This window comes from Telopea speciosissima, chromosome 7 (genome assembly GCF_018873765.1).
Source record: "Telopea speciosissima isolate NSW1024214 ecotype Mountain lineage chromosome 7, Tspe_v1, whole genome shotgun sequence".
NCBI classification, from domain to species: domain Eukaryota; kingdom Viridiplantae; phylum Streptophyta; class Magnoliopsida; order Proteales; family Proteaceae; genus Telopea; species Telopea speciosissima.
In genome coordinates, this window is record NC_057922.1 from 10,224,443 (window position 1) to 10,246,577 (window position 22,135).

The window sequence follows — 22,135 nt, forward strand, 5'->3', positions numbered from 1 at the left end:
TGTCATTTGGACACTCTCTTACACCTGTAAAGGTTATGTGGTGAGCCCCACACTTAAAAGGCATTTCACCGTTGATTCCCCTAGAAGTTAAAGGGGCGGCCAGCCGGCCACGGGCCACTCACATGCTAGATAAGTTCAGTTGTCCGCTCCTCCTGTGTTAATTACTACTGCCTATTGAGGGTGTTTTTGGCAAGTGGGATCATGATAGAATAGAACTTGGATACACAAGACTTGGTTGATATGCTTTTATGTGAAATTCATCGGATGGGAATATTTTACCTTCGTAACAAACATTCATAAGGATAGTGGTTTTTATTTAGGACACATCATAGCCTTAGTTGTGGGCCCAGACTCTTCTTCGATCACGACCCTCCCTTTTAACCATTTTTCCGGAACGTGAATGAGAGTATCGACCGAACGAGGCCTTCGTCACCTTAACGACCACGTGTTCGTAGCCGTTGTTGTTCAACGCTCTCGCAAGCTCAACTGCAACGTGGCTTTCTCTGTGTCATCGATAAGTTAATGCTGCGACCCAATCATTACGCCTACGTGGCGGGAGCAGCGGAAGCCGTTGGAGTGACCGTTAACAGAGTCACGGACTAACGGGGGCGAAGGTCGTTAGTTTGGTACCATGTTTACCGCCGAATATTAATGTGAGCTTATGCTTCCGTCGCTATGTTAAATTACTACAATATCCTTTATGGAATTTTTGGCCGGATGAACCGGGTGATATTTGGTCTAACCATGGATTACAATTTTCCTCGTCCTCAACTTCACATGCCTTTTACCTTGAGCCCTTTTGAGCCATTTTAGAAGGTCAGTTTTGAAAAATAAAATATTCTATTGGGTTGGTTCAAAATTAGGGGATAGTATAAACCCCACATTGAAGGCTAATTTGGTTCTTCACTGTCAAACCAGTCATACTAATGGACCTTACCTAAAATCCTTAAATGAAATGATCATTCTGCATTATAATCTTCATTGTTAGAGAATTGAGCTGGCTTTGATAATCATGAATGAATATATGAAATAAGAAATGCTATAATCCACGTCAAACATGAGATATAAGTATAACTAGTAACAATATATTTTGGAGATGGATTTTCGCCAGGCATCGTTGTCTTTGGATTGGATGTTAAAGAATACTGTAGGGTATTTCAAGCCTACAGTAAATAAAGAGCAGTAATAATGATTTTAGATTGATGGATTTATATATATATATATATATATATATATATATATATATATATATATATATATATATATATATAAATTTGTATTGATGTTTATTCTATCCTACTCTATAAAGGTAAGAGGAGGTGAGGATTAAGAGTCTCGAACCCAATATCACCTGTAGGATTGGGTTTATTGCACCGCCAACTAAATGGCAATGGATGGGTCAAATATCGTCACCTAACCATACGTGCGGACCTAGAGTACATGTACACGCAAGTGATCCCTCATATGCGGTTAGTGGTATCTTCATATTTTTCTAGTTAATTAATATGAAAAAGACGCATCCAACTTTGTGCTCAGACGTATCCCTTGAAATGACTATCCTACCTCGCCCCTCTACAAGATGAAAATCTCCCCTGATTGATGCCCTTTGTGTGTCCCCTCATTGGCCCCCATATTAGTGTAGGGGTCATGGGACCTGATACCGTTCTTCCCTTAATGGCTTAATGTATATATAATGGAAAAATTACAATCCTCACCTGAACTATGCCTTCATTACAACCCTTCTCCCATGTTTTAAAAAATTACATGAACCTCCTCTATAGTTTATAATATGTTACAACTTACAAACAGCTCTAGTCCATTAGTGTGCCTCCGTTAAGTGGTGACTGGTGACTAACTCATTTAATTTCCAAAATACCTTAGGGTATAAGATTACCATTTTACCCTTTATTCAAAAATTAGGGAGCGCTCTTTTCACGCCTCACCAAGTTTGGTGCTGCACATGCAGTTCGGGCAAGGTGCTGGACAGAATCCTTTCTAGGATACCACGGGGTAGATTGAGGTTCGTCTTTCCGCCATTTTCATTAAGTATTGTTCTAATTGACCTTACGTCTCCGCAACAACATCTGTCTTTCCGCCCTTTTTTTTTTTTTGGATTTGGCTCCTCTCCAGGGAGTCCATCACCCATAGAGTGCCTAGGGACACATCCAAAGGCCTAATTATTGTGCACATATCCCGGTGCACTACGCATGCTGAGAGATTTGTGCGCGACAACCCAGCTGTTGGATGTCTCCTCGGACACTCCCTGGGCAATGGACTCCCCGGAGAGGAACCGCATCCCTTTGGTTTTTTTCTTCTTACTTGTCGAATCTATCAAGTCGTAGTAACTAATTTATGTCTGGTACTAGAGAGTAGTGATCCCCAAGGCTCCGCTTGTTTTAGTGTAAGTTTCATGTTCTGAAATTTTTTTCCAATGTTTGGTTTTAGGAGGTAAAAATTTTTCATTGTTTGTTTGCTATTAATTTTACATTGTAAAATTAAGGGAAAGTTTTCATACACAGCTGTGTAAGCAGTGTATGTGAGAGGGTGGGAGTTTTAAGGCATTAATTTAACGGGTGGGGTTTATGACTTTTCTAATTCTTTGTGAGAAGAGACATGATCGTGCATGCTTACACGGCCGTGTATGAAAACTTCCCCCGTAAAATTATTTAAAATAATTACATAAATGACATTACAACAAATCTGGATTAGATTATATGGTTGTAAGAACACCATGTATTGACATGGGACCCACAAATACATAGATTTCTCAACAATGAGTCCCTCCATCCAACTTCCATGTCACAGTTGAAAATTTTCATCAGTCGTTCGCAGACGACGTACGTAGCTATTATCATAGATCGAGTACATTGTGGAGGAGCTATCTATATAAAAAAAGATGGATCAAATCCTTGGTTTGCCAGCAATCATGAAAGCCTTGTGAATCGATCACTGTTCTTATCAAATAAGAAGGACAACCCCATGCGGCTTCAAACTCATTAACCACATCTTCAGATAACAAATCAACACCTAGCTAGTTCTTTAGCTGTATTGACTGGAGACCATGAGCTTAACCATTTCGATCAATACCCCATCAACTGACATCTTCTGTGGTAAATCAAGCATCAATGGATTCCCTTCTGATCCAATACCGACACTCTCGAATGGAAATGGAAGTGTGGAATAAGAATCTGATAAGTAACCAATGTTTGGATGGGAGAAAGGTGCAACACTTTCGGTGAATCGTTTCATGCATGACTGAGTCAAAACCTGGATCTACACTTACATGTCTGTAACCCCAAACAGCGATTACACCATCTGGTTTTCTTAAGACATGATTAACAAGAGAATAAAAGCTTGGGAAGTCGAACCAGTGCACAGCTTGAGCCACAATGATCAGATCAACTGAACCTTCACCACCTACCAATGAAGATAATTCATCCTTAGACATTGAGGGTGGGGTATGAACATAACGAACCTTTGGGTGTGGTATTCCATGCTTTATTTGGGCTTTGCTCACATCGATCAGTTGCTATCACTTTTTCATACTTCTGAGCCACCTATATTATTGCCAAAGAAACAGTAGAAACGATAAGTAACTAATTAGTATGTACAATTCAGATCCTCTATGTGGCATGCTTCCCATAGTGGCCTGCGCACGTGTATAATGACCGCCTTATTCCCAACCCTGGTTAATTAATGTGTTATTTGTATTCTTGTGATGTCAAAAGTTCACATTAACGTGGTTGTACGGTGTATGCGAAAGAAGTTGGTCGAATGTCCATATCGATCGATCTAACATAATTGGGTGAGTTAATTGATGATCACCATGGAGACCATTGGATTGGAATAAGCATTGGACTCAAATAATGGTTCTCTTGCCCACTCATATATATGCTTAGTGGTATCTTCATATTTTTCTATTTCTTAATTAATATGAAAAATAATGTTTCTCGGTCGCATGCAGCGTTCAAACACAGCCCCTGAAATAACCAACGTGCCTCATGATGCCCTTATGTGTACCCTCATTGGCAGTAACCGGGTACTATTCTTCCCTTAACATAATTAAAGGATCAAGATCTTTCCTTTCACTCTGTCTGTCCTTTCGAAGAGGTCAAAAAGGGAATATAATTCCGAGGATGTAGCTTAATTTGGCAAAGACCATGACTAAGTCTCGATGAGTCAAACTATAATAATTTTTATTTTTTTGGTGATGGAGAAAAGATTCTCCTTTTTTTCGTGTTTGACGTTGGTCAAGTGCTCACTTGTTGAACGTTTGATTACAGATTCAAGTCCTGGAAACAACCTCTCTGGAAATAGGGGTAAAGCTGCGTACATTTGATCTTCCCCAGACCCTGCTAAACACGCAAACCCTGTGCACTAGATACGGCCTCTTTTTTTTTTTTTTTTGTCAAAGACTCTCCTTTGAATCCAAGATTGGACTTAGGAGTATCAATTGGTCGATTTTGATCGATTTTAATCAGGTTTAATCATTCTACCAATGCGTGCAAACTTTTGACACCCCTAGTTGAAATTACCACACCATTTTTTTTAATTGGGCAAAACTTAATGGGCTATATAAATGTTAGTCCTATGTTAAGCCATATAATGAATTTTGCTTAAACTAATATATCAATGAAAAGGAATTCTTCACTATCTCATGTGGTAATGTCAAAGCAGCCCTCCAAATGTGATCCCAAAAGATTTTTAAGCGAAATCTGATCCAAATCCATATGGGATTTCCACGTGGTAAGCGAGAGCGCCATAATTGTTTATAAAACGGGACCCATTTCCGCCGTTGAATGAAAGAAGAAGAAAATAATCCATGATAATCAGATAACGATTTGTCTGTCTGATAGTGGCCGTGGGGCCTTCCGTATCGTCTCATTAAAATTCCAGATCACATCAACAGTAACTCCCATGATTATCTTTACCAAAAAAAAAAAAAAAAACTCCCATGATTATGGAGCCTTTGATCAGGCCCATTTGGCCCACTTAGTTGCCAAACTAGGTCGCTCTATATTAACACTAACTGGTGGAATTAAAATCGAAGGTGACGTTTAACCAAGATTTGTGGGCTCGAAGTATGTAAGGAGGAGCAGAAGCACATGACGAAGCAACGTTTAACACCGATCACCCATGCTTCACTGTCTGGGCCAAAAAAATTTAAGAGAAAATTTCACGGACATCCCCTGAAAGTATCTAATATCTCAGAAACTCACCATACTTTGTCAAAACTCAAAAAAGCACAGGTTACCTTTATTTTATAAAGATATATGAACTTAGTCCACTCCGTTAGGCTTGTGCCGTTAAATTACTGTTATTTATTTTATAATGACCAACTTACCCTTGAAAAATATAAACTTACCACAATACCCTTAAGGGTTATCTCTTCATCATCTTCGATCTGCCGGCGGGAGAACCAAGAACAGGGGCTTCTTCTTCTTTCTCAGACATCGTGAAACCCTAGAAAGGAACTTCCATGAAATCCTCCCTTAGGATTTGAATTTCAAAACTTGAACGGCTACTTCTTCGAGGACTGCCTCGACTAGGCAACAAAACTGGTCACGCTTCTCCATCTTTCTCTTTCGTTCTCTTGCTCTCTGTTCCAGATTTTGCTTATCTCGAGTCTCTGTCTTACAGAAACCACCTATTTTCAGCTCCCTGGAGCTTTATTTCTTCAAGAAATATAGTGTATTTGAGGTTATACTAGTTCTATTAGCTCTGTTCCTCTCGAACAAGAGCTCATCAGTAGTAATGGGTGCTTCCGGGAAGTGGTTCAAAGCATTAATAGGCCATAAAAAGCTAGACAAGGATGATAATGTAATCCCATATCTCCATTAACGTTCTGGGGTTTTTTTTTTTTCTTTCAAATATTTTCTCTTTTTTAACAGATTCTTTTTTTTTTTTTTTTTTGGGATTTCTGAAGGAAAAGGTCAGTGGGAAGAAAGGGAAATGGAAGCTATGGAGAAGCGCGTCTGCTGATCTTGGATCCTCAAGGAAAGGTTTTCAAGGTGGGCAGAAAGCGGCATCAGAGACTTCTGATTCTTCATCTGTGCCTGATGTGTTTAGTGCTGCAGTTGCTACTGTCGTTAGGGCTCCACCAAAGGATTTCAATTAAGGTTGTGAGGCAAGAATGCGCTGCAATTCGGATACAGACAGCGTTTCGTGGGTTTCTGGTAAATAGGTTTCATTTGGTCCATACTCTGTTTCTGTACTCATTTTGCAGTTGTTTAATCAGACAAGATATAAAGATGTTAGAGTAAAGAGGGAGAGATTGAGATCTGAGAACCAATCGATGGGCTAACTAGTTAGATCCAACGTTGCCCTTGGGTCTGGCTTGAAGTGTATTCTTCGAGCTAATTGGTAGCCCTAGTTTTGGTCCTGCGAGTTCTACCTCGTCGATCTCAACCCTTTAGTTAAATCTTCAGTTTTCCTTGCTTCCATGTTTATGCTCTTGTATAGATGGCTCTGGTTCAAAAACCTGACCATTTTGGTACTTGAAGCATTAAAGCTTAAGTTGTTTTAGCTCTGATTAGTAGTTCTTAGGTATGGCATGTGAAACGAATTGGCTAATTTTATGTTTCAGAAGTAGTGCATTATTTCTTCAGAAAAAACTTAGCTTGTGTGACGGATTGATTGAAGGCAAGGAGCGCATTAAGGGCTTTGAAAGGTGTGGTAAGGATTCAAGCTCTTGTCCGTGGCCGGCAAGTGAGGGGGGACGGTGGTGTTGCAGGAAAAAGAAAGAAGAAGAAGAAGATGAAGAAGGGGTACCCTGGGTGTTATTTTTTTTTTTTTAAAATAATTAAGAGGGTAAAATCGACTTTCTACTTTGGATGACACTTAGAGGGTAAAATTGACATTTTATCTTGGGGGTCACCCTGCTTAACGTCAGGGGGAAATTTGCTTTTTTTATCAAATATGATAAGTTTCTAAGATATTGGATACTTTTAGAAGATGTCCGTGAAATTTTCCCAAAATCTAATATGCCTTGTTCAAAAGTAGACCGGCATGTCCAGAATTTTTTTGCCACGTGAAAGAAGGACATGGAAATTTTGACTATTGAATGTTTATGAAATCATGTAGAACTTTCATATGTCAAATTTCTTACCAGGTCAGTGACCTATCGCTCCGCATTGATAGATTTACCGTCGAACTCTAATCAAAAGGGTCATGAGGATGCAACAATCATTGGCAACATATCTAAGTGGTGGAGCCAAAGCTGGAGTTGGAATCGACATTGGAAAAGAGGACCAGAGAATTTCTGAGGCCAAGCCCAATTGTTGATATTAAAGTGGACACCCATAGAGCTTTATCTGCTTTTATTATTACACTAATGGTTTTGTTCTTCTTTCATGGATATTTTTCGTGTATTCTTTTGTCTTGTTGATTGTGTTTATAATTTTGTTTTTAAGTAATTTATTAAGCGTTACTAATCCCCTAATCTGGATGGTAATGTCGATGATATATGAGATACTTTGGCCCTATTTTATTTCTTGGTTTTTGATACTTTGTATTCAAATCTTGTGTTGTTGATGTCCGATAGAATTGCTTCTTCCACAAAAAAAAATTTCATATCATATCTTACATTGGCATCATTGAAGTTACACGTGGCATTTATCAGAAAGTGTACAATTTTGCTTGAGGACGAGGGCGTACCATACTCCGCTCCCATGTATTAATGTATGCTGCGACCAAAGAAAAGGTGATGTGGTGGGCCCACGCTCACTTAAACGCATTTCACCGTTGGTTCCCCTAGAATTTAAAGGGGCGGCCAGCCCAGCCGGCCACTTTCACATGCTAGATAAGTTCCGTTTTCCGTTCCTCCTCTGTTATTTATTATTGCCTATTGAGGGTATTTTTGGCAAGTGGGATCATGATAGAATAGAACTTGGATACACAAGACATGGTTGATATGCTTTTATATGAAATTCATCGGATTGGAATATTTACCTTCATAACAAATATTCCTAAGGATAGTGGTTTTTATTCAGAGCACATAGCATCATAGCCTTAGTTGTGGGCCCAGACTCTATTTGATCACGACCCTCCCTTTTAACCATTTTTCCGGAACGTGGATGAAGGTATCGTGCGAACGAGGCCTTCGTCACCTTAACGGCCACGTGTTCGTAGCCGTTGTGGTTCAACGCTCTCGCAAGCTCAACTGCAACGTGGCTTTCTCTGTGTCACGGATAAGTTAATGCTGGGTCCCAATCATTACGCCGACGTGGCGGGAGCAGCGGGAGCCGTTGGAGTGAACGTTACCAGAGTCACGGACTAACGGGGGCGAAGGTCGTTAGTTTGGTACCATGTTTGCCGCCGAATATTAATGTGGGTTTATACTTCCGAGTTCCGTCGCTATGTCAAATTACTAAAATATCCTTTTATGGAGTTTTGGACCTGATGAACCGGGTGATATTTGGTCTAGTCATGGATTACAAGTTTACAACCTACTTCAACTTCTCATGCATTTTACCTTGAGTCCTTTGAGCCATTTTAGAAGGTCAGTTTTAAAAATATAAAATATCTTATCGGATTGTTTCAAAATTAGGGGATCAGTATAAAACCCTCATTGAAGGATGGTTCTTTGGTATCAAACCAGTCATAAATAGAAGCATGAGATATAAATATAACTAGTAACAATATATTTTGGAGATGGATTTTCACTAGATATGCTCGACGAGGAATTCCTTCACCAATGATCATCATTGTCCTTGATTGGGTGTTAAGAAATACTGGAGGGTATTTTAAACTTCCAACAAATAGAGATGAGTAATAATGACTCTAGATTGATGGATTTTTTTATATACAAATTTTTATTGATGCTTATTCTATCCTACTCTATATAGGCAAGAGAAGGTGAGGATTGAGATTCTCGAACCTGATATTACCTGTAGGATGGGGTTTACTGCACCACTGACTAAATGGCAATGGAAGAGACAAATATTGTCACCTAACCGTACATGTGGAGTACATGTACACGCAAGTGATCCCCTCTCATGGTGAAAGGAAAACTTTCTCCATATATTTTCATAAATAATATAGCAAAATAAAGTGAAAATGTTTAGAGGACCCAAGGTAGCCTTTGACAATGAATTGAATGGTCACACATGGATATCTTTTATTTTCTCCTATGTAAGACATCAAATTTAAATGGTTAGCTGATGTAGTAAGAGTCTTAAATGGTTTTAATTTTGAAACCATAACTGAACCATTTATTAACCGATTTCACAAGTTCAATTTAATCGATTTGATTCCAGCAAAACGATTTTTGTTTGATTTTGGCACATTTATGTGCATGTAAGAGCGTTAAATGGTTTATTCAGTTAAATGACTCAATTTGGTTTAAACCGTTTAATTAAACGGTCACAGTTTTGAAACCATAACCAAATCATTTATTAAACTGTTTCACAGTTCCGATTTAAACGGTCTGCTTCAATTCGATAAACGGTTTCGATTTGATTTTGACACCCTTATGTTGTAGTGATCATCCAACTATAATAGGCAAAAGTTTTCCTTCAACCATGGTCTTGATGCTCTAATGAAACTCTTGGAATAGTGACACACCATGTGATCTCATCACTACTACTCCTCTCCCATTGTAAAAAAACTGCAATACCTTTTCTAGGTCCCAGCCAACCATCAGAACCTATGGATTAAGAGATTTTTCTCTTCACCATTGGGGGGGGCGAAGAAACACTCAGTCTATTTAATTATTCGAAAGGAGAATCATACCATGCTTAGCTTAATACAAATACTTCAGCCAAAAGAAAGTTGCTTAATATCAAAAGGATTTAAAAAAAGAAGAGGTCAATTATGATATTTTAACTTCTGTTATTCTTTCTTTCGTTTCCTTTTTTGCCTTTTTGTTGGAATAGAAAAAAAAAAAAATTAAAAATTGGGCTCATGTTCTCCGTGCCGTAACGCAGACTGCGCCCAAATACATGGACCTACCACTCAGAGGGCAGGGTGGTCATTGCACCCACCCCACCCCCATGTGTCTGGGTGCAACCTATTCCCCCGGCACTGAAAACATTCTCCCTTATTTTAATAAAGTTTTTTTTTTTTTTTTTTTGAGGTGAATAATTCAACAAGGATTAATAGCTTTATTAAGAGTGACGTGAAAAGAAAATGAGATAATGTACAATGTACTTGAGATGGATTCTTGGTTTGAGTTTCATAAGTGGGCTAGTGATTTTCTTTTGATCGTCAATCAGAAAATTTTATTAAAAGAAAATCAGTAGGAGAAAACCTCTTGTGAGAGAAACACTTACAAAGATAAGAGGCGAAAGGAACCAACAAACATGAGAAACTAATAACCTACAAACACCAAAAGCCAAAACATGAGCATCAAAGAAGAATCACGCTAACCATGGATAAAAAAACAAATAGAAAAAAACAATCAATAATAGAACCAATGTCACCAACTTTTGTAGAAAAGTTGGTTAGTTAATTGAAATACCTAAATTCGTTATCCATTGCCGACCTAAGTTGTTTCTTGTTTGGTTGTCTTACAATAGTTCATTGTGTTTGTATTTTTCCTTTTTATTGCATTGTAATCCTTTGGACTTCACTTGATCAAAAAATTGTTATCTATCCCAAAAAAAAAAAAAATTTTGAAATATGTAATTCATGTCAACATTGATTCTCTATGAATTAGGAATATTCACTATGAGTACATATTAGTCTCACTATAACATAATTTAAGCTTAATCCAAAGTTTATGAGTACAAGGTTAATTTTTTTATTTTTTTTAATTCATTTCCTAATAATAAACCCAATTTGCTAAGTTTACAAAGGTAATTAATTTGCTATGTTCATACACATCTCTTGTACTAGAATCTAATGGATTCATCTAGTAAATGTATTTCATTTGGATAGAATTAAAGATTCAATCTTTAATATAATACAATAAATAAAAGATTTGGTCTATATTGTGATTTGATGATTCATGATAAATAAGAAATTTATTTTGATGGATTGATAGATCAAACGAATTTATACGTCTAAGTCAATGAATTAAATGGACGATAGTCTATATTTTTCATCTTATTCTCTAATTTAAATTTCATGAATGTTCCTCGTTCCTCTAATAAAAAAACACATTTTTTTAGTTAAGGGTGTCTCCAAATTTAATTTGTCGAGAGTTTGGTAGTTTTTTCCCCCGTTTTTTCTTGTATACTCTTCTATCATCGGCAGGAGTTGTTCTTATGCTGATTTTCTTTAATAAAATTTCCTTTTTGGACAAATTTTTTTTTTTAATTAAGTATTAATTTAAAAAAATAATTAAATTATATTACTAATTTATCAAAGATTTTGGACCCAGTCCTTCTCTCCATCATTTGACAAAACAAACAAGACAAATTTTCTGAAAAGCACCTGGGGACCCTCCAACTGCTAGCATCACCATGCACGGAAAGACACATTTTTGCATCCTTCATTAATTAATTAAGTATTAATTATAAAATAATTATTTTTTTATTACAAATTGATCAGAGATTAAGGAACCAATCCCATCTCTATCTCTCACCATTTGACAAAATTCCTAAAAGCAATTGGAAGCCCTCCAACAGCTAACATCACTATGCACGCAAAGACAGGACAGATGATGCAATTCAATCGTAGGAATGTGCCGTTGGGTGCTTATGGACAAACATTTATTTCATCACAATGAAGCACGCAAAGGGTTAAACTTAAGAGTGAAAGACAACCAACCATTACCACAGTTGTGGTACCCGTACCGGTAGGTAACAAGGTCGGAGTAGGTCATGAGATTAACCTTCTTGCTTAACGAGGACGGCTGAGACACGATCCTCTTCCCTACATGGTAACTTTTTCTGTGGATCTCACACTGTCCATAAGATGTAAGAATCACATTTGGAATGCAGATCTCACAATCATAGTTGACACATTGGGAGAGGAGCCACACTTGAGCTAGAAAACTAAGCCATTGCCAATGTTCAATGCATTCTAGACGGTGTACAATGCTAGATTGTTGAGGCCAATGGACAGAACGTATGTTTTATATGTCGATAAGGTTCTTGACAAACCTCGACTTAGAATCCACTCTAGTCGATGTTCCAACACTCAATAATCGACATCATTAAAAAAAAAATTCTCTAGATACTTGTTCAACTTGGCCACCAACAAAAACCACACACATACAAGGTCACACCATGCATGCATGTCGAGTTGGGTTAGGCTGTTCGTGTGAAAAAATTAAACCCCAAACCCCCTGGAGATAAGAGAGCATAGTGAATATTTCTTTATAAAATCCTTATTCTTGTAATTCTTATTACAGAATATGTATCTCATTCTATATATTCTATTATTTTGTTTTACAAAAAACAATATTAGGGTGTTAATGATTCAAACTTTGTGGGAGGCAAAAGCAAGGAAAACCGAAGGAGGTATTTTGAAACTCATATTTCATTTTTTATAAATTCTTTAAAGAAAATGAATGTTGCTTAATCACGTGTAATGTGTGCCCAGACACAACTCCTTGAAATGATCACCTGACCCTATAAATTGAAAAGAACCCCCAATCGATGTCTGTGTGCATCCCCTCATTGGCCCCTTCACTGGTGCAAGGACCACACGAGGGGCAGCATTCTTCTTTCCATTCTTTCAAACAAAAAAGTTCCCCAACTATTCTATGATGAAATTACCAAATTATTGGTCTACATGGCAAATGTCCACAAACTAGGGGTGTTAAATGGTTGGTTTAATTCCATTTTCATCAATTCTTACCTCTTTTTATCTTTAAATATATCCATTCTGTAGCTGGAGTTGGGTTTAAAAGCCAATCCAAATTTGACAGCTACCAATCATGTTAGTTTTGATCCGATATCGGTTTCTTTTAATGACCCCTTATTCGTCTAATATCGGTTGGTTTCGATTTTTCATATCTGTATAAAAAGGGCAGGGGTTTGGTGATCCGTCAAACATGCACTTTAGCCTTTAGGAGTAAAGTAGAAAGAAAAGAAAAACTAAAGGAGGGTATAACTATAATTCGTCAAATATTGGGATGAGTTTTATTTCATTTCTGTGGTCCAGGAACTGGGCAACTGTAAACTTTCCACCCTCACCATGGAGTGGGAGAAGGCACAGGAAGGCATAGAGAGGGTATTTTTGAAACATATTAAATCCTATAGGGGTTTGTAAACTCTGAGATGATGGGTGAAGGAAAACTTTCTACAAAACACAACATATTGAATTTTATCAGTTTTATTGGATATTTCGATTTTGATCCCAATAGTTGATTATGGTTGGTTTTTTTGGTCTATTTTGATTTTTTAACGATTTATAAAAATCAAAACCAACATTGAACCAATAAGAAGTTCAAGCAGTCTGGTCTCATTTTTTACACCCCTACCCAAAACCCTTCGAATCATACAATTTTCCTACAATCAGCAGCAAAAATTTGGTTAATTGGCTTAGCCACTTTGGTTGGTTAATTTCAACCCGGTTGAATTGAACCGGGTTTGTTATAGTTTTCCACAAGTACCTGTTAACCTCGATATTATATTCTTGGGTTAGTATAATATCATCCTTCATGGCCATCAATTATCATCATCATCCTGATCTATATATAACAATAGAAAAACACCATACTCTCCCTGATCCATCAAATATTTTCTATTTTTTTTTTTCTGGTAGAAATAGATTTTCTTATTTTTTTGGGGTAAAAAAATATATTTGCATATTAAGTAATCATAATAAATGCTTATCAAAACTCAAAAGTTGTCTAGCTTTTACAAAAAAAAAAAAGATGACCAGTGGTAGCCCAAGGCGTGCGAGTAGAGTTGAAGAAGGAGATTCCCTTTGACTATTCCTCGTTAGGAAAGTGGTCTATAAGTACCCTACACCAATACTGTGCAATCTGATCATACAATCTGTTGACCCTCGCACCTAATTCTATGCATCGGACGGTTGTGATCCATTTGTATTCATAACCGTTTCCTCGTTCTTGTACTTTCTCTTTTTGGCTGAAAAAGCAAATGGAAGCAAGGCAGCAAGGAAGCACCGGTTCGGCCATGGTTATATTAAAGAGAGAGAGAGAGAGATATAACAGAGCGAAGTGGAGCCATGAATGCTTCAGTAAAGAGCGGGAAGGAACAGAGGAAGATTTTTTTCTGAGATCTAAAGGTGATTGAGTGTTAAGGAGATAAGAGATGAAAATGTTGAGGGATCGGCAAGAAGCCGTCGCTGGCGGAGATGGTCCGACGGTGGTGGTAGGGGTGAAGTTGGATGCAGAGAGCAGAGAGTTACTCACTTGGGCTCTCGTGAAAGTCGCTCAATCAGGCGATCGTGTTATTGCCCTTCATGTACTCAGTGACACAGGTAAGGATATAGACTATTAGAGAGAAATTTTGCCTTTCGGGTCTGTCTTTTGATCTGTAGTTGATTTTGTTATCTGGTTCTGTTTTTTTTTTGGAGTAGATGTTCTTGATCGAGATGGGAAATCTTGTCTTCTCTCGCTGGTGAAAGCATTTGATTCTATACTGGCCGTATACGAAGGTTTCTGCAATTTGAAACAGGTTCAAAATCAATTTCAGATTTCTTCTTTTCCTCTCCTTCTAATTCTCTTTTCTGGGTTGTGAATAAAATTGATTTGGTTGCAATTCTGAAGGTGGATCTCAAGCTTAAAATCTGCAGAGGTTCTTCAGTTCGGAAAGTTATAGTGCGAGAAGCGAAAGCTTATGGGGCTAGTAAGGTCATTGTGGGGACTTCAAAGACCCACCGTGCAATTGGGTCTTCGGTTTCGGTTGCTAAGTTCTGTGCGCGTAAACTTTCGGAAGATTGTTGTGTTGTTGCAGCTAATAATGGCAAAGTTGTGTTTCAGAGGGAAGCGTCTTCAGTCTCCTCCAGTGGCTGCCGAGGTTGTATTCTTTGATTTCCCCTTTTTTTAGGTTTTTGTTGCTTTGTTACTTTCTTCTTAATTCTCAATAGAACTCTCATTTTAACTTTTTTTTGCTTTAGGAGAGCACCATAGCCTGCGCAAGAATTTGCTCTGTGCCATTCACCGCTCATTGAGTAAACATCAAAATAATAAACTACTAAAGTACGCATCAGCAGAGGCTTTACCTAATCAGGAAACTCGTAGGGATTCTAGGGAGAAGTCACTGAATACGGAGTTGGATTGTTCAGAGACTTTACTAAGACAGAATTGTTCAATTTGTACGCCTGGCATTGATTTGCAGGATTCCCACCAACACAGAAAAGACTGCAATGGTGATGAGAACGAAGACAATTCTTTGGCTATGGTTCCTGTGCAGACTCTAGAAGGAGCCTCAAGTTCAATCTCTCTTTTGATTCGGGAAATTCCAGAGTTGAGACCCGGTTGGCCGCTTCTTCGCCGCACAATTTTGCCCAATCGGCAATCTGGGGAGAGTCCTGTGAAGCAGATCTCTATAGTCCAGTGGGCAATGCGGCTACCCAGTAGGTTTTCTTCAGTAGCTGTCTATCCAGATTGTAAGCAAGTAATCAGTCATCAGCAGGATGAAGTTTGTGGTTCTAAATTGGATGGAGAGAGCGGAGCAATTGTTCCAGTGGGGACTGATGCGACTTCTCCTCCATCTTCACCCCTCTGTGGGTCTAAGAACATTCCCAAAGAGTTGGAAGGTCTCCACGAGAAGTACTCATCCACATGTAGATTATTTGGGTACCAGGAACTCGTGTCGGCAACCTGTAACTTTAAGCCTGGTTTGTTCTCTCTTCTTTCCTGTTTTTATCAACTTGTTTGAGTTGGTTGTCTGTAATTCATTGGTTGTGGGTTTGTCTTTAACAATCCATTTTCATATGGTAGATAATTTGGTTGGAAAAGGAGGTAGTAGCCAGGTTTATAGAGGGCATCTTCCAGATGGGAAGGAGTTAGCAGTGAAAATTTTGAAGCCATCAGAGAATGTGTTGAAGGAATTTGTACTAGAAATCGAGATCATTACCACCTTACATCACAAGAACATCATATCCCTCTTTGGTTTGTGCTTTGAGGACAACAATCTTCTCTTGGTTTATGATTTCTTGTCCAGGGGAAGCCTTGAAGACAACCTTCATGGTACATGATCACCTGGTCTACAATATCAAATTTCAGTCTTGTTGCATTTTCTGATTTCTTCTACTGATTTTTTCTCTTCACTGAATCAGGCAATGGGAAGGACAAGTCAGCATTAGGTTGGGCAGAGAGGTACAAGGTGGCTTTGGGTGTAGCTGAGGCTCTGGAATATCTACACACTGGCAGCACTGAAAATGTGATCCATAGGGACGTGAAATCGTCAAATATCCTTCTCTCTGATGATTTTGAGCCACAGGTGCTTAATTTTGTCTAAGTTTCATCTTCTTTTCCATCACAGCTTTTGTAAATTATGTTCTATCATTGCTCAAACTGTTCTTTTCGGTTCATTCAGCTGTCAGATTTCGGACTTGCTACATGGGCTTCAGCCTCCTCATCCCACATAACATGCACAGATGTTGCAGGAACTTTTGGGTATGTAACTTCTCCTACTGCAATTTCCCTGTGATTTTTTGTGAAGAGAGATTAAGTTTTTTTTTACAATTTCTTGTGTTACAGATATTTGGCTCCTGAGTACTTCATGTATGGCAAGGTAAATGACAAGATTGATGTCTATGCCTTTGGTGTTGTACTTCTTGAGCTTCTGTCAGGGAGGAAGCCTATCTGCAGCGACTGTCCAAAGGGCCAAGAGAGCCTGGTTATGTGGGTAAGTCATTGGACATTCCAGTGGGGTTGCTTTAGTATTAATTTGTTTATTGACTTCAATTTTGGACTGATAATTGTGGATGGATGGCCATGTTTAGGCAAAACCAATTCTAGAAGGTGGAAAAATCACCCAGTTGTTAGATCCAAGCTTTGGGGATAATTATGACCGTGATCAGATGGAGCGGATGGTTTTAGCTGCCACCCTCTGTATCAGACGTTCACCTCGATCTAGGCCTCGAATTAGCCTTGTAAGTCATCTCTCTTTCCACTGTGTGATTCCATTTTTACATAGTAATAATGTTCTTAATCATCACAACTGAATTCTCTGATCATTTACCCCAGGTCTTGAAGCTCCTCCAAGGAGATCCTGAGGTAACCAAGTGGGTGAAGCTAGAGGTTAATGCTTCAGAGGAATTTGATGCACAGGATGAAGAAACATTTCCCCACAGTAATATTCAATGCCATCTGAATGTTGCTTTGCTTGATGTGGAGGATGATTCATTGTCTGTAAGCAGCATTGAGCAAAGCGTATCATTGGAGGACTACTTACAAGGGAGATGGAGCCGATCATCGAGCTTCGACTAATTGCGATACAAATTTGGGAAGGACAAAGTGTTTCCCATATTTGATTCTGTGTACATTCTTTTTCTCCCTTCCATGTTTCCCTTTCCCTTTCTGTGTTTTGCCAAGTAGGTCTGGGATGAGAGGTTGTTGGTTGCTGTTATACCCTCCTCCTTGCCTTGAAGACCATGTCTCAATCCCTAATTTGATTGGGCTGGTTTCACAGGAACCCATTAATCGGTTCTCTTTGATTCTTCTTTATTAGAAAGGTTGATAACAAAAATGTATTAGTTGAAATGCTGGAACAGTATTTATTGAGGTGATCATTAAGTTAACCAGTGCTTGAAACATATTTGAAGAAATAATAAGAGCAAGGCTAAGGCTGCCTAGAATGTTGCTTCCCTCAATATGTAATCTTGACATGCTTAAACAGGTTGCCAAGCTCATTTTCACTGTTTCCAAAACTCAAGTCACTGTTATTGTTGAATTGGTTGTGTGAAATCCCAACTTTATGATGGGGCCAACTTTGCCATCAACACCACACAAAAACACAGTAAAAGCACTTGTGACTTCTCCAGGGGAGAGAGGTCCACCATTAAAGACTGGAGTCAATGGTCCTGCACATACGCGTTATCCATTAGAGTAACGTGTAGACCAGTTTTATTTCGAAAGCAGAAAGTATAGTTCAGCCGAAAGCTCTCTTCAACTCCCCATAAAATCAAGAATTAAAAGCTTCTTTTTCATGCCAAAGTTGCTTTCTTGTAACAGTAAACTTGACCGATTCCAAAGTGACAAGCGATTTCACGTCCGATTCATATACTTGAACCAGGAAGACCCCCCTCTCCCTCCCCTCCCCCCCCCCCCCCAACATGTATATATTGGAAAGTAAAAAAAGGTGACAGTAGAGAAAGAAAAGGATAGGTGGAGGATGTAACGTCACATATCTTATAGATATATAAGTATCATTCACATGTAGAATACTTTATTAACCTATGGTCTCCTTTTAAGGTACTGTAACCTGGATATATGTAGTTTCTGTCTAATTGTTATCATACAATTGATGTGACTAGAGCAATTTGTGGTGGATATACAATATGGAGCTTTTTTTTTTTTTTTTGATGAAAAAGACAAATAACTAACGCTAAACATACTGTTTGGTAGTACAAGCATTCCTAGCCATATTCTTAATTAATTTAACGCAGATGTGGTTACAGTTTTGTACAAAATTCACTTCTTGAGTTTGGTCAAATATATATAAAAAATCTTGAAAAAAGTTGCATGGCCATGAGCATTTGGTGGGAGATGGAAGAAAATCAGAGATGAACTGGTTGTCACTCCAGACTTCTTTAATCTTCAACTCAATGCAGGCTGCGTGATCAATCTCTCAATGAAGGTCATCCCTGCGAGCAATAGTACCTGCGTCTTAATAGTGCCATCTAACAAAAAGAAATAAGCCCACCCAGCGTGGATTAGTCTTGTGGAGATGTATCCTGCACAAATCAAAACAGGATCATTGAGCACAGGTAATTGGAAACAAACATTGCACAGAGAAATAGGAGTATCATCATCAATTACATCCAGGGAATAAAAGGAGGGGGGAAGCAATTTTTGGTAAGAGATCCAATTGTTAGTGCATCGAAGTACCCACAGAGGATCGACCGTCTCAGATTTATGGATAATCTTGTTCCTAGCAGACCAGATGAAATAGATAGTAATCAAAATCACACTAAAAACCCACACCAGTAGTAGTTTATCCCTCCGAAGGAGAGAATAAAAAAACAAGCAAAGAGACCGGATATTGTCAAACTTCAGGGAGTCGGTTCTTAACCCCAGGGGTCTCAGATTTATTACTTCCCAAGTGGAAGACTTCTTTTGAAATGATTTGATTTTGTAATATAATTATGGGAAAGGGAGGCTTCGTGTAACTAGGGTTTTCTCTTGGAACTAAATTGTAAATCTGGACAGGCTTAAGGGTTTCCTCATTAACACCAAAAATAAGTTTTCCCATTGAGGCCGAACCTAAACCTATGCTCGAGAGATTGTTGTCCATACATTGATAAGGGATGTATGGATTCTCGAGAAGAGAAGAGCCATGGTGGTTCCCTTCGGACCGCCTGGATCCCATGAGTGAATAGAAAGTTGGATCTACATTGGATCTCACCTGAATCGCCCCATCTATCCTCCTGAGGAGAAGAAAGAAAGAAGCGGATGTGCCCAGATCATTGTTTGAGGTTTCGGAAGAGCTGGATTGGCCAATTTCTAGTTGATTATGTATTCCACCCGTACAAATCATGGGCAAAATGTTAAACATTCAATTTTTTTAAAATGAAACTAGGGGTAAATGCATCCGATATGGGCCAATTTGGTTCGGTATCGATCAAGACCGATACTATATCTAATACCGATTCCTAAATCCCTAGTGCAGAATCTCTTTCACACTCTCTCACATTTCATATATAGGTTGTATACCCTCTCGTTAGAATAGTTGTTTTTATCATTCGAAAATGCGAAATCAACCCAGAACACAACTAAAATTGTTTACGCACGTCCTTTTATTTATTGTCTTTCTTATATGTGATTTTCTTATTGACATCTTGAGCTGTGTCAAATGAATTGTATTCTTATATTTTTTGTCATTTTAATACAACTACAACAACAATAAACTCAATCTTATCCCAACTTAATGAGGTCGGCTACATGGATCCAAACAAAACAAATTTTTTTTGTCATTTTAATATGACACGCAATTTTTTGCAACGATAGTAATAGTGTCATTTCACTTGTATAATCGGAAAAATATAGATGACAACAATATCTTTTGATAATGATATAATAATATGTTGTTTTCAAATTATTTTTGAAAATCCTTTATACCCTAATAATGGTGTTAAGTTCTAAATAAACTTATAGAGATGTCATTCGAAACACTCTTTATTTATTTTATTTTATTTGCATCATAAGGTATGTTTACGATTTCTTTAGGAGATTCTCACGGGATACAACTCAGACTTTTTACCTCTCTAATGAGTTCTTGCTTACAGAGCTCTGAACATGTTCATGAAAATGATTGTTAGAAAGCTCTCCTACCACAAAGACAAATTGTTGCTTCAACAACTACAACCAACTTCCAATATTACGACTTATAATTTCCTGCAGAGATTGCACAGATAACACAACATGAGTAAAAAAACATTGAAACCCTTCAACAAAGGAATTGATAGAGACACCCTTAAACTCGTGACAGCCATTATTAACCCATTCAAAAAATTTTGAATGATAATTCCCATTCACCGGCAACTCAGACATTGCCTCTCTTATTTTCAAAACTGTATATTTATTTCAGCCCAGTGAATCCGGAAAACGGCAAAGGGTATCACGTTCCACTGCAGTTCTCCTTTATTAGAACCACCGATCTTAACATATGAACTCAGAAATATCTTTTCAGTTTATGGCTGTCGGAAAATCTAAAATAATACACAGAAACTTGCAGTGTGCGAGCAGGATTTGGCTTTTCTCCTGTGAGCACCCCGTCCAGGGAGTGCTCAGTGAGGCATCCAACGGCAGGACTAATCGCAGCGCACTAGGATGTGTTCTTGGCCCCACCCAAAGAATGTGCAGGGATTTTTTCATCCACTTGACTCAAAACTAAGAACCCATGTTTTACTATTGAATTATTAACTAATACTCATCTTAAACTCATGCATGGGATTGTCAAGTGTGAGAGGATGTAAAAATCATTAAACATAGTTTAGGGGTTTTCTTGTCTATTACACATGGAAAATCACTACTTTCTTCTTACAATTACTATTAGGCAGAAAAGGCCTTTTTGGACAGGCCAACCCAAGAAACGAAGCCTCCTTATATGGCTCACCTTTGTTATGCCATCTAGAAGGGTGATTTGGTAAACTTGGATGTTGGATAGATAGAATATAATCTGCAATTTGCATTGGCCATTTACTAAATTTCATAGCCAACTCAATATCAAATCAATTACCTCCTATGCATGCATTAGTGGTTCTTCTTGCATTTCATTTTTGAGCAGACCATTTTTTCAACCATCTTCAAAAATATGTTTTTATTTTACTAGATTTAACAGCTTTAAGGAAAATTCCATTATAAAGATCAATGAAACGGAAAAATATCTCTTGCAATTCTTTGTCCGATACAGTTCTCTAGTGCCTCTAATAAGAGGGGGGGGGGGTGACCCCACCCGGACAGTCCACCCCCTGGACAGTGTGTTCGTGTGTTCGGGCAAGGATAGGGTGGTCACTGTTAGAATCATATTTTAATTAAGATTAATTAAACCCATATAATGGACTAATATTAAGTCTCCTAATTTAACTAAACCAGCCTAACCCTAATTGTGGTCTAATAAAGAGGGTCATTGAGTGGTTTTAGGAATCCTATGTGGACTGGTTTTGGTGTGGACAGATAGATTCCTATTGGAACTATGATGAAAGAGGCCCTTTAGGAATTACTATATAAAGAGAGCTAGGTCCCCCCTCTATCCATCACAATTAATTATTCTCAATCTCTGTTGACGAGTGCATTCTAGAAGAGAGGGAGATATTCAATGTTCATCATCCCTGTGCATTCGGTATTCTCATCAAACCAGTTACTTCGGGAATAGAGGGGAAGCACCTAAATCTTTGGTCTTTATTTTTTGCTGCGATCATCATCACTATGGATGTGAAACAAGGTTAGTGGTTCTATCCCTGTTCTCTATTATTTATTTGATTCTATTCTTGAACGTCCTATAGAGATCCTGACTTTTATGGTCTTGTCCCTATTCGGATCAAACTAATCTAACATGTGGTATCAAAGCTTGATGGACAATTAGGGCATTAGGAAGAGGAATGT

At 38.2% G+C, this 22,135-nt stretch overlaps 2 protein-coding genes and 1 pseudogene across 2 annotated transcripts; 2 read left to right on the top strand and 1 right to left on the bottom strand.

Moving 5' to 3' along the window:
• Positions 1-2,901: 2,901 nt before the first annotated feature.
• LOC122668208 lies at positions 2,902-5,576 on the bottom strand (annotated as a pseudogene).
• Positions 5,505-6,125, top strand: LOC122669721 (protein IQ-DOMAIN 6-like). Its single transcript, XM_043866563.1, has 2 exons — positions 5,505-5,820; positions 5,927-6,125. The coding sequence occupies exons 1-2, from the start codon at positions 5,755-5,757 to the stop codon at positions 6,116-6,118; spliced, it is 258 nt and encodes an 85-aa protein (XP_043722498.1). The 5' UTR covers positions 5,505-5,754; the 3' UTR covers positions 6,119-6,125.
• Positions 6,126-14,027: 7,902 nt separating this feature from the next.
• Positions 14,028-17,682, top strand: LOC122669387. The gene is made up of 11 exons (XM_043866145.1): positions 14,028-14,340; positions 14,440-14,537; positions 14,630-14,879; positions 14,980-15,702; positions 15,806-16,054; positions 16,144-16,307; positions 16,404-16,483; positions 16,568-16,715; positions 16,813-16,962; positions 17,057-17,305; positions 17,336-17,682. Exons 1-10 carry the CDS (start codon positions 14,172-14,174, stop codon positions 17,297-17,299), a joined length of 2,274 nt encoding a protein of 757 aa, XP_043722080.1. The 5' UTR covers positions 14,028-14,171; the 3' UTR covers positions 17,300-17,305; positions 17,336-17,682.
• Positions 17,683-22,135: the final 4,453 nt, after the last annotated feature.

What these genes read in the sequence shown, in the direction of transcription:
- LOC122669721 (XM_043866563.1), top strand. Translation starts at nt 5,755, where the DNA reads ATGGGTGCTTCCGGGAAGTGGTTCAAAGCATTAATAGGCCATAAAAAG. An exon ending in AGCTAGACAAGGATGATAAT is followed by an intron (nt 5,821 to 5,926) that starts GTAATCCCATAT and finishes GGATTTCTGAAG; the next exon opens with GAAAAGGTCAGTGGGAAGAA.
- LOC122669387 (XM_043866145.1), top strand. Translation starts at nt 14,172, where the DNA reads ATGAAAATGTTGAGGGATCGGCAAGAAGCCGTCGCTGGCGGAGATGGT. An exon ending in GATGTTGCAGGAACTTTTGG is followed by an intron (nt 16,484 to 16,567) that starts GTATGTAACTTC and finishes CTTGTGTTACAG; the next exon opens with ATATTTGGCTCCTGAGTACT. An exon ending in AAGAGAGCCTGGTTATGTGG is followed by an intron (nt 16,716 to 16,812) that starts GTAAGTCATTGG and finishes GGCCATGTTTAG; the next exon opens with GCAAAACCAATTCTAGAAGG.